This window comes from Nicotiana tabacum, chromosome 13, assembly GCF_000715075.1.
Source record: "Nicotiana tabacum cultivar K326 chromosome 13, ASM71507v2, whole genome shotgun sequence".
Lineage (NCBI taxonomy): Eukaryota > Viridiplantae > Streptophyta > Magnoliopsida > Solanales > Solanaceae > Nicotiana > Nicotiana tabacum.
In genome coordinates, this window is record NC_134092.1 from 18,056,324 (window position 1) to 18,069,339 (window position 13,016).

Below are 13,016 nucleotides of genomic sequence, written 5' to 3' on the forward strand. Positions count from 1 at the left end.
TCATACAAGCTGGTTAAAGGAAAAACTACGGTAAAACGATAGTATGAAGGGCATTGAGAACGACAAGTGAATTTATGTGCAACTTTTTTTCCTCTTCATAACTCCACCTCAAAATAAGCCATTATGAAGTTCGCTCTTTAGTTATTGATTTTTTTTATAAAAAATATTTAAGAGAAACTCTTAATGTTTAATTAAAAGAATTATATTTTTTCTATCTAATATAAAAAATTTACTTCAATAAAAATAAAAGACCTTTTAAAATTTAAAAAATATATATTTAGCAAATACAAATTTTTACTCAGCTCTAAGATATTTAACAATCTAGGATCTCTTTCTTGTTTATCATGGAAACGTTGTAATTCACTGAGATGAAGACAACAACACATAAAGAGTTACAAACATACTAATACAATTATTAAAGAAAAGGAGCTTATATTTTTGTATAGCCACTCTCAAAATAATAGCCGAAAAATATGATTTTTTTTGTATATATATGCATTCTGGATGTTATATAAAAACTTTACACTTTTTCGTCTACCAAATAAATAATTTTTTGTGCGGGCTAAAAGGGAAAAGGGCCCAATTAACAATTCCATGTAACCAAATAAACATTTCAACATAACTAGATTAAAATAGAACCAATAAATTATAAATAATTTCAAAAATTAAACTTGCATATGTAACCAAATTTATGAAAGAAAGAGCGAAAATCACTACGTTTTACTTTTTTTTAAAAGTAAATGAATTTAAGAATAATTCTTATTAGATGAGAGTAAAGAAAAAAAGTACAAAATATACATTGCAAAGTAAAATAGATTGAAAGTGAACAAAAGGTAAAACAGAAAGGAAAAAAAGTTAAAAAGAAGGACATACATAAAATTCAGGTGCAACTTGGTTCACGTGGATTCAACAAAAGGAAAATAAACCTATTTTGGATTTTGAAACAGAGTTTTTAATACTACCGTAAAATATTTCGTCAACTGAACCCTCTTGGTCCGTCTCTGGTCACTAATATTGCAGCACACCGTGATTTTTTTCCGAACCCTGCATGTCTGACCTGGAATAGGTGCGCACATATATGCTCTGATGGAGTAAGCATAGGTAAACCATTGGACATACAAAACCATTATTAATCCTTGTGCTATTAATCACATGGCATTTGCTACAAAATACTGATTCCTTTTGTCCCCCACGTGAGCTTTGTTGGTATTAGTTAGAGACCAACACAATATATTGGGATACATCTATTAATTGTGAAAATGTGTCATCCAATTTTTAAGGATACATCCAATATATTAAAGGATACATGGATTGAAAAAGTACTTATTAGTTATCACGTTGAGTCTCTATAAATACCTATTCCATATGTAGAAATTTAGCACTTAGAATTTCATCATCCTCATCATATCAACTTTTCACTTTATGTGCATCTGTATGTTGTGTTTGGTTCTACACACTTTATATTTTAATATGGTTTTTCCTGAATTGCATGTGCCGATCCACACTCAGTATTGAAGCATAGCAGTAAAAATTACAAAGACTATAGAGGGTGTATAGAGTGTGACAAGAACTGAAGAGAATCTTGTAACTTCGTAGCCCAGTGCACAAAGTATCTCGCATTCATACAAGGTCCAAGGAAGGGCCACCTTTAAGGGGTGTGATGTAGGCAGTCTACTCTGACGCAAGCATCGGTGGTTGATTTTACGATTCGAACCCGTGACCTATAGGTAATAACTTGACCGTTGCTCCAAGGCTCCCCTTCAATCTTGTAACTTCTGTTTGAAAGAAAAACCCATGCATTACCATTAACAAACTCAATTAGTACTAAAGTGAGGACAGTACTGTGAGAGGAGCTTACAAGCATCACATAGTCCAAGCAAATGTGTATCATCTTTTTTTGATCGGTGAATGCATATGATTCTTTGCAATAAACACTGAATTAGGCAAAAGAGGAAACTGTGTCAGTTGCTCTTATATTCGCTGCAAATGCATTACCTCCAATCGGTCACTTGTTTAAGAAAGAAGTTCAGAGATCATACCATCTAATAGACCGTCTAAAGCACTAAGATATCATCTATGGCTACAGATAGATGATGCTTCAGTGTCTACTTCCTACAAGAGGTTGTTTCCCTAGCTCGAACTCGTGACCTCCTGGTCACAAGGCAACAACTTTACCAGTTACGCCAAGGGTCCTCTTCAATCTGGACTATATTATATTTTGTAAATTTAAAGATGTCTTTTACACTGCTCAAATTAACTTGTTAGTAGATTCATCCCGTTGACCATTTAGTCAAAGCATTCCATACTTTGGTTTATGTCCAAGGTCAAATGAAAATACTGATTTGACAAATGTAAGCATCCTTATACCATCGATAGGCTAATATGTCATTTGAAGAAAACGTGATAGCAATTCAAAACTACATGGAAAAAACAACAATTTGAGATTTTCTGCATTTTAAAGTGACAGAGTTGTTAGTAGAAGAATCATAGTCATAGTAAGAACTAAATAGAAAAAAATTGGAACATACATGATACTTTTTTCCAGGATAATTCTGCTGTCTACCAGCACCTATACACACAAAAGGAAAAACAAAAGGAAATTGAACAGAAGTCGTAGTAATACTTGATAATCAGTTACTGCATTAACCACAATGGACAAAAATAATATAAAAGGAAATTAATTTACGAATGAAGTTAATAAATTCGTATGACATACTCACAGAGATTTGCCCAGATAATTAAGGACCTACCATGACCCATCTCGCGCATGCACTCACGAGTAGCACTTTACCTCAAGCTTGTCTTCTCCCATCATATCTGCAACATATTCCTTAATCGTTATGGCTGAAACTTCAAGTTGACGGCTGCCCAACAGTGAGATGCAATTTAATGAAAAAATATCACCAAAACTGTCCGGGATCTCCACAAGCTCAGTACAGTCTAGTATTTGTAATTCCTCAAGCACGGGAAAGGATTCCTCTCCATTAACCTTCCATTCAGATAAAGACACCCTATCCAGTGTCAGCGATTTGAGATTCTCGAAGGTGTCTTCTTCTTCCATGTTCCATTCTTTCCCCTGGATGATTGCTTCTTCTAGACTCAGGTTTTGAAGGTTGGGCAGTCTCGCAATTCTTGACAGTGAATTGGATGGCAGAGCAAAGCTCCCCAATACAAGTTTTTTCAAGCTCGAAGGGAAGTGAAAATCACACTGATGTATACATGGGTAAAAATATGCGCGAACTTCTTCAAGTTCATCAAGGATATCCAATCTTGGAAAACAAATCTGCTCTGCTGAACAAGGCCAGGGTTCCTCAATGGTGAATGTAAGGCTTCGAAGATTGGGAAACCTTTTGAAAATATCCTGTGTGTTTCCTGAAGAGGAAAGCTTGAGACCATACAATATTCTCAAATTTTCTAACATTAAGTCCTCTTCTAACATTGTTGGTTCATCAATATCCAAATCAAAGACCGAACAACTATCCATGCTCACATGTTGTAACTTTACAAGACTCCAAATACTAGGTGATAGTACCATGTTTGATCCCTGGTTATCCACCACCAGAGTTTCCAGATTCAAGAGATTTGAAAATGACGGAGGAAGTGTTTTTGCCTTCATCTGAATCTTTAAGCACCTTAAATGAACAAGCATGCCTATTTCATTCAGCAAAGAATACGTCAATCTTATTTTGTGCAGCTCCAACCTTTTAAGAAGTCTCAAGTGTCTTAGGTGACAGTTGTAGGAAAGATGATTGTGCTTCCCATCAGAAACCTTTAAAGAGAGGAGGCGTTTAACATAGGAATTTTTCTTTTCTGGATTGAACAGGACAAAATTTTCATCCAAATGAAAAAGACGTCGGTCATAACGAATGATCATTGCACGTGGCACCCGATCTGAAGAAGAAGAAGACGGAGCACTTGAACTTATGAAATCAAACAACTTTTCCTTTCTAGCTTTTTCCAAACAAAAATCATGCACAAGATCATGAATTCGGTAACTCGATGCCCTACCTCTCTCATCGGAAACTATTACCAAGCTACTGGAAATTAACTCATCCAAATAAACCTCCACTACTTCTTCCACACTTTTCATCTCAGTCTGTTCCACAAGTCCTTCAGCACTCCATAAATCTTTCAATTCAGAGATTTCAATATATTCATCCTTTGGATAGCTTGCAAGGTAAAGTAGGCACGGCTTCAAGTGATCTGATAAATGGTCATAACTAAATTGTATAACCTTCATGAATTCAAAATCATCTAATAAATTGGAATTCAAATTGTTTAGAACTTCACACCAAAAAGCCTTATTCTTTTCCTTTGTTGTAATGACTCCACCAATCAGATGAAGTACCAACGGAAGCCCTTTACATTTTTTGGTTATTTTATATCCAACATCCAATAGTTCAACAGGGCAACTTTCTTTTCCGAATACCTTTCTCTCTAATAATTCCCAACTTTCTTCTAGACTTAGCAATCGAAGATGAAGAGGATCAGTGTAGCGTTTTCCATACAAAGCCACTTCCATTATTCGACTTGTTAAAATGACTCTGCTTCCTTTCATAAATTCAGGAAAATGTCTTGTTAAATCATCCCATGCGGCAGTATCCCACAAGTCATCCAAGACAATTAGGAACCTCCTTCTACATAGCTCTCTTTGGAGCTTATCACCAACAACAAAATCCTCACTGAATTTCGCATCTGAACCAATGACTTGATTATAAATTTTCTGCAAAATCTTATTCATGTCATACTCTTGGTCGATTGTGCACCATGCACGAACATCGAAATGATTAGCAATAGACTTATCATTATATACTCTGTAAGCCAAAGTAGTTTTTCCAAGCCCTGGCATGCCAATGATCGAAATGACATCTAACGTTGCTGGACCACTAGTGAGCTTCCTTATTATCCAGTTTGTCTCCTCCTCAAACCCACTCTGAACTAGCTTGTTGGGAGATGTTACGACAACAAGACCCTGGTTCTTTTGGATCGTCTTTGATACCTCTTCTTTGATAAGCTTGATCTTTTCTACGTTACCCGGAAGTGAGAAGATAAGTTGCAAGAGACCGTGATCTCTGACCATAATTGAATTAATGGCATGTTCTGCCTCATATGCCACATCTAGAACATGAGTCCAGAGATCTCTGTTCAATTCTTGCTCAACATTCGTGAAGAACGGTCTTATGAATTCTAGGTCTTCTTTCACCAGTCCAATTTCTTGCTTTATTAAAACAACTGAATACGCATTGGAATTGAGCAAGTCATTTAAGTTTTTGAGTAGAAGAGTCATGAAGAGTGGTCCGTCACTCATGGGGAAGCTGAGTTGAGATGAGTCTTCGGGGGCTTTCAGGAAAACATGTTTGAGATCTTCCTTTAGTAGTTCAATACTCTCCAGCAAGTCTACACTGCCACAGTTTGTTTCACTGGTATTCACTTCACCCCTTGATTTCTCTTCTAAGTTGCAAACAAGAATGGATACCTCCCTGGTAAGTGCTCCAACTCGTGTCAAGAGATCGAACAATTTTTCATGATGAATAAAGTCCTTGGGCACATCTGTGAGAATAATCAATAGGAACTCTATCATGACATGAATGTTTCGAGCTGAAGTGCTAGCAGTAAGAACAGCCACCATGTGCGCTTGTAGATTAAACAAATATTCTCTAAGAATGTATGGAGAGGCTCCTAGGAGCTTCTTAAAGAAGCGTCCAACTTCTGTTGACTTTGAAGTTGTCAAATTTGTAGAACATATGTACATGACTTCCAGTTCAACAGGAATAATCTTCACAAGTAGATCAACTAGCTTGAAACTGAGTTGAGAGACACCAAGTTGATCAGTCAAAAGGACAAAACAGAAGTGTCCTACTCTCTCAGCCATAAGTTGAAATTGAGGTAAGACATATTCAATTGTCTCATGCTCAATGCAACCATTTACTTTTAACCCAAGGAAATCTCTTATATTGTCGCACACATTTTGAATTATCTCGTATTGAGTCTTCAACTCAACACAGTGCTTGGGAAGATCACAGAGATTCACGAGGAGCGAATCCAAAAGTTCAACCAACTGCTCCTCAGTCATGGTGGCACTTGATTTAGAATAATGTGGTGAGCTGATACAACTTTTGATATTTTCCAGGACGTGAGAAATGACATGATCCATGTCATATTTAACCAGCATGTTATCTCCACTTTGATAGAAAACTGACCGAACCAGATCATCGACCTGTTGTGCTTTGCGAGACATTTCCGCATTAAAACCATCCAAATTGGAACAAGAAAGCTGAAGAAATGTCGACATAAATGTCAGTTCCAGCTTCAGCTTTTCAATTTGATCCATGTCAAGAGCAATTTGATCTCGTCCATTCTTTAACCTCTCTATGAAATCCAGAAGATTGAAAATGTCCTTGCGAAGTACATAAGATGAGACCTGCCAAAAGACCAAATGTAATATCAAATTTTCAAAGCTGCAAATTTATCTGACAAATTTTACTCTGTATTGTAGACAGGCAACTAACATAGTTGTAGAGGGCTTTGCTTCAAAATACAAAGCAAGCGTTAAAGAAAGATAGTTTATTTTAATTTGCATGTATATGTTCTTAGCATCTTAATAAGTGGTTGTTTACTCAAAATAAGGGTGAACTAAGTTCCCCCCCCCCCCCCCAAAAAAAAAGAAAGAAGAGTATTTCTAATTTATATTTGTCACAATCTAGTTAGTCACTCCATGCATTGAAACACTTTTACCTTTTTGATGATTTAGTAAATAATCTCTACAACCATTTTCTGGAAGAAGAGATGAATTGAGGTAACTTTCAAACATACATATAAAACAACCTCTTGCAAATTTAAACGAGGATCAAGAAGCCTTATATGTTCAGGTGCTCAATTAAAACATGCCTTTGTTCGAGTGTCTAAATGAAATATACTGGCAAATTTAAGGGGCTTTCGACGTATTTCCGCCTTCTCTTGAGGATTATATGCATAATCATCCAAGCCAATATTGGGTTTAATATGTATAAGTATTGTATGACCTACCGATGAGTTGTTTGCTTCCCCTTTCTCTGTTTCTCCTTCATTTTGTTTTCCTCTTTCCATTTATGTAATTCTCACTAGTCAAGCCGAAGTATCTTTCCTTTTCCTTCCTTTCAGGTTTTCAAGTCTGATGTATAAAAAGTACACAAACCATTATTAGGAGAAGTAGAAAAAAACACAAGAAACTGAAAAACAAGTGGATTGACCATAGTACTCTCAGCCCAGTTACCAAAATAATACTTTTCAGCTATTTTAAACACTAAGATTCTCATCTTGATGTACTAAGAAAACAAATTATTCATGTTAAGCTTTTGATTCTTGAAGCATTGATCAAGGTCAAACATCGAATGGTGTGTAATAAGCAATTATTTTGATAAACAGTAATTTTGGATGCAATTAGTCTAAAACACCAGAAATGTCAATCTTTTTTGGGCGGAAATGGGTTGGGTCAAGATGGCTGAGTTCAACAAATGGGCGGGTCAATGACCGGCACAAACTTGGGCGGGTCAAATGGATTTAGGGTCAAATTGCCACCCCATATTTTTTACCATGACTTTTCCAACACAGCTAAATCTGTTGTTGATTTGAACTGTTAGTCTTAACTAGCTAGTATATGATTTAGCTAAGCCTCATCCATTATATATTTTGCTTAATTGATCAATAAATGAAAGAAGAATCTTTGTTACAGTATATCTTTGAATCGTAATAAGGAAAACAAAAACCCTCGTAAATTTCCAATAGAGAACAACAGAAATTAAATAAGAGATGTTCAACATAACCATACCTTTAAGTTCAGCAAACCAAGATTAAGCTGTTAGGAACACTTGCTTGTTTTTGAGAAATAGGTGAAGAAAGAAAGATCTGGGATAAAGAAAGAAAGATTTGTGAGAGATTTTAGTTGAAATAAGTGACTAAGGACAATTTGAAAGGTCAGCAATAGAAAGAAGAATCAAATACAGATTGATAACTCCATGTCTAAACATGCAAGTCAATGACTTATGAATTGAAGTCTTTTAATACTGACTGATCATCTTAGTCTTTGTAATCAAATGTTTAATTATATACACGTCTCTCGCTTATATTTTATTATTATATATACTCCACTTGTCTTGAGAGTTTTTTTGTATTAATCAAATCTTGTCTTGATATTCGTGCAAGTTTTTAACAGAAAATCAAATCTTGTTTGCATTTGCTTTTAGTAGCTTGTTTGGATGGTTGTTACGCATTCTTAATATATCGTATTGTATTGTATCGTTTGATTAATATAATATTTGGATAGATTGTATCGTTTACTGTTGTTTTATTATATCATGCACCATCAATATGAAAAATAAATTTACAATATTATAAAGAAAAATTATGATACGGGATAAATTTATAATATAAAAAGATAGGGTAAATGATAAAATAAATTTATTTAATAATAGTGAAGGGTGAGATGAGAGATAAAGACAAGATAACAATGCAACCAAACTAAATCGGTCGTTACATAAAGTGGCACATTCCGTCGTTACGTAACGACAGATTTAACGATACGATACAATAAGATTTAAGTAACAACCAAAACAAATATCGTATTTAAAGTAACAATACGATACAATACAGTAGGCAACGACCATCCAAACAAGTTGTAAGCTGGTCAAATCAACTTTTAAGTTTTTTATAATTTTTTCAGTGTTTAACAAAGTTAAAAAGTGCTTAAAATAAGTCAAAAATAATAAGTTGGAAACCTCAACTTATTATTTTTTGGCTTAAAAGTTATTTCTGCTAAAAAGCCACTTTTTTAAAGTCAATTCAAACGGGCTCGATCATTTTCCATGAAAACATTTTCCATGAAAAATATTTTTCTTCGTACTAAACACACTCATAAACTTTTATGCATCCTTGTGCCACAGATCACATGATATTTCCTACATAATATTGCTGACCTAAAGTGTCGGCCAGGGGTTTGGTCGAACCTATTTGCTTTCGTTTAAATTCTGTATTTGTCTTTAAAATTCATGAAATATGTATATATTTTTAATTTAGAACCTAATAACTTAGAATAACTAAAATATTGAACCCATAAACTTCAAATCTTGGCTTTGCCTCTATCAATCCAAGTCGAACCCTATCGCAACATTTCCGATTCATGTTTAGTATTTACAATGTCAAGTGCCCAAACTTTGCATTCCTGTTTGATTTGGCTGATGACACTTCGATTTAGTATTTATGCAATCAACTTGTTATTTAATTTAACTGTTGTATATGGATACCACACAATACAAGATAGAAGGGGTTTATGGGAGAGACTCAGGGAGATAGCAGGAAGACAACAGGGCCTATGGCTGGTAATGGGTGATTTCAACACTATATTGTATGCTGAGGATAGACACTTTGGGGCTCCTGTACGAGAAGCAGAAGTTAGAGATTTTAGAGAATTTTTGTTTGACACTACTATGACTGAGTTACAATACACTAGTAGGGTCTATACTTGGACAAACAACGATGTGTATAGTTGGATTGATAGGGCTATAGTAAATGCAGAATCGATGAACTTATGGCCAACTTGGAAAATTATAGTGATGAAGCCTTTCTTTTCAAATCATTCCCCTTTAAAACTTACTACTGAAGGGCGACAGGGGAAGGGTGCTAGGCCATTCAGATTTTTCAATTGCCTAGCAGAGCATCAAGACTTTTTACCATTAATCAAGTATTACTGGGATAGTATTGGTACAAATGTGTGTATGAGGCATATACGGTATAAGCTCAAAGAGGTGAAGCAAGATATGAAGAAGTTGAACATGACAATTTACGGAGGTAGATATGAAGCTAGAAGACATAAAAAAAAATCTCCAGGTGGTACAACAACAAATGGGAACTCAGTTGTTACACGCCAATTTAATAGAATAAGAGAAGGAGTTGAGATCACAGTTAGAGAAATGGAGAGCAATTGAGGAGAGTATATACAAGTAGAAATCTATAATCAAATGGCTTGCGTTAGGGGATTCTAACTCTACTTATTTCTTTGTTAACATGAAGAACGTGTGCGGGCAATTTACAGTCACTTCAAGAGGGATTGCTACATACTTAAGTTGATATAAAGGATGAAGTGGTGGTTTTTAAAGGAGTCTTCCGGGCACATCTACTGAATCTTTATCCATAATTAATCCTACAGTTATTCAAGATGATGTTGTACTTAACAGAAATCAACATAAGCAATTAATTAGTCTGATTAGTAGTGAGGAAGTAGTTCAAGCACTTAACAGTATTGATGATACTAAGGCCCCCGAGTGTGACGGGCTTAATGCATATTTCTTCACGGAAGCCTAGCCAATTATAGGTGATGAAGTTACACAGGTTGTGCTACACTTTTTTATAGAAATGAGATATTTAAGTCCATAAACTGCACGTCAATGACAGTAATTCCCAAGGTCAAGAACTTCAATTGTCAAGGACTTTAGACCTATATCTTGCTGCACAACAATATATAAAATCATCTCTAACATCCTAACCAGTAGACTACAGGGAGTTATGGATGATCTTATTGATAACTGTCAGCCAGCTTTTGTCCTAAGGATAGTCATTATAGCCAACGTTATTATGGGGCATGAACGAGTTAAGGGTATGGAAGAAAGGGTTTATCACCTAGATGCATGATGAAGCTAGACATACAAAAGGCTTATGATTTCTTGGAGTAGATGTTCATAGAACAAATACTTATTGGGTTGGCCTTTCCTGATAGATTTGTTAAATGGATCATAAGTTGCTTGAAGACACTGTCTTACTCTATTCTTGTTAATGGGAGGCCGACTACATCATTTGATGCCAAGAAGGGACTGCGGCAAGGGGATTCATTATCCCCTTCTTGTTTGTACTAGCGATGGAATATTTAACTAGAGATTTGAATACCCTAAGACAAACACCGGATTTTAACATCCACCCAAAATGTAGTAAAATAAAGATAGTGCAATTGGGCTTTGATGATGACCTTCTGATATTTTGTAGGGGTGATGTGATATCAGTCAAACTGATGTATGACTGTTTCCAGCAGTTTTCATTCGCTTCGGGATTGATAGTTAAAAAGGCCAAAAGCTCAATCTTCTTTGGAGGGGTGCCCGAGGATGTTCAAATAAAGATTCTTAACTTGTGGGGCTTCCCTAGAGGAGCACTTCTAGTCAGATAATATAGATGTTATTAAGTTCCAATAGATTAACATTAATGCAATGTAGCCTTTGCTTGACAAGATGGTTGGAAGGGTTACCTCATGGACTGCAAAGTACTTGTCATATACATGGAGAAGTCAACTCATTAAAAGTATTTTGTTTTCTATACAAACTTTCTGGTTACAAATTTTGGTATTGCCTAAGAAGATTGTTACATTGGTTGAGACTATATGCATGAAGTTTTTGTGGACATGTAGAAATGATTTAAATAAGAAAATTTTATAATCTTGAGACAAATTGTGTTTACCTAAGTCTGCTGGTGGACTAAATATGACATATATAGCATTGTGGAATAAAGCAACAATATATAAGCATTGCTGGAATCTCTTTAAGAAGAAAGATATATTATGGATTCAATGGGTTCACACTTATTATATAAAAGAAAAACCTGTTTAGGGAATATGTGTTAAACAAACATCGTTGATGATAACCAAAATCCTTAAAGCCAAGGAGTTCTTGGAGCAAACAGACATTTCGTTTGATGAGCTAATGGATATACAATAGTTCTTTATCAGGAAGTTGTATATAAAGCTAAGATGGGAGTTTCAAAATGTACCACAGAAGAGATTAATTCGTAATAACATGGGATGCCCAAAATGAATCTTTTTGCTGAGAATGGTGGCCCATAGAAGGCTGTATACCAGAGATAGACTGGTGAAATGGGGAGTAACAGGTAATATTATATGTCCTTTATGTTATGTAGAAACCGAATCTGTAATTCACTTGTTCTTCAAGTGCTCATTTGCTGCTTCAATATGGAATCAATTGCTTAGATGACAAGGTGTTGATAGACATGCAATGGGGTGGGTGGATGAGTGACGAGCGCAAAACACAACACGAGATTGATACTCACTAGACAAAGACAGTATAGTATAATTATCGTTTTCACATGAATTGGATTTAAATAATGTTCAAGTAATTTATGGTTAAACATTATTCATGATGATTAACACTTTGATTGGAATGATGTGAATTAAAATTAACTATTGAAATTAAAGCAATTAACAATTGATCAAGACGGGTTATTATCAAGACGAAGAATAAGGGTTTTGACATAATAGGTGGAAGACTTATATCCTTGATATGACACTGTTATATTTCACTCTTGAGGTTCTATCGATTCTCACGAATTCAATAGGTGATTAGCTTATACTTCCGATTCAGACTCATCTCTCGATTAAATCTAAATCTTTCAAATAAACTAATGTGAAGTGTAGTGAAACTTGCAAGAATCTATTGGTAGGAATGATCTAAGAGAAACTTCTCGCGAATATTTCTCAATCTTAATTTAAACAGTAACTCAAAAAGCTCTCTCGATTACTTCAAAGAATCATCAAAATAAACTAAGGCATATGGTGCAATAATATTCAATAAGATATTCTTCTTTCGATTAAACACTATAAAGAATAAAATCACAACTAATATTAAAGCTTCTCCAATAAATTCAAGCAATTAATCAGTAGTCAAATCCATAAAGGCATAAACAACAATCAAGTCACCAAATCATGTCAAACCCTAAGGTTTACTACTCCATATATATGAAAAAAGTCATCACAAAAAGAGTTAAAGAATAAGAAAGCATTAATCCGACATTACAATCCATATTCACGTATTGAATTCGTAGAAGGAAGATGAATTCTTGTGTCCTTAAGCCTCCAATGCTCTCCAAAAGCTCCCAAGGTCAAAAGTCCTCTAAAAATTATATTATTTATATCATGTAGGAACGGGCCAGAAACTATCCTTTCCAAGGCGAAGTGAAAAAATTGGACCGCAAAAATACACTAATAC

At 34.9% G+C, this 13,016-nt stretch overlaps 2 protein-coding genes across 22 annotated transcripts; one reads left to right on the forward strand and one right to left on the reverse strand.

The window, feature by feature from the left end:
* Positions 1-1,374: 1,374 nt before the first annotated feature.
* On the reverse strand, positions 1,375-8,057 carry LOC107777709 (putative late blight resistance protein homolog R1A-3). 21 transcript variants are annotated; one of them, XR_012697920.1, is made up of 7 exons: positions 7,808-8,057; positions 7,027-7,150; positions 2,751-6,421; positions 2,529-2,569; positions 2,040-2,151; positions 1,859-1,934; positions 1,375-1,775 (listed from the first exon to the last, which is right to left on the reverse strand). XR_012697920.1 is itself a non-coding variant. In XM_075227767.1 (4 exons), exons 2-3 carry the CDS (start codon positions 7,084-7,086, stop codon positions 2,774-2,776), a joined length of 3,708 nt encoding a protein of 1,235 aa, XP_075083868.1. In that variant the 5' UTR covers positions 7,087-7,150; positions 7,808-8,057; the 3' UTR covers positions 1,375-1,775; positions 2,751-2,773. The 21 variants fall into 21 exon arrangements, 2 of the variants coding, with proteins under 2 accessions (XP_075083868.1, XP_075083867.1); XR_012697917.1 differs by having other exon boundaries at positions 2,721-6,421; XR_012697919.1 differs by having other exon boundaries at positions 2,717-6,421.
* Positions 8,058-9,170: 1,113 nt separating this feature from the next.
* LOC142168004 (uncharacterized) lies at positions 9,171-9,959 on the forward strand. Its single transcript, XM_075228651.1, has one exon. It carries the CDS (start codon positions 9,171-9,173, stop codon positions 9,957-9,959), a length of 789 nt encoding a protein of 262 aa, XP_075084752.1.
* Positions 9,960-13,016: the final 3,057 nt, after the last annotated feature.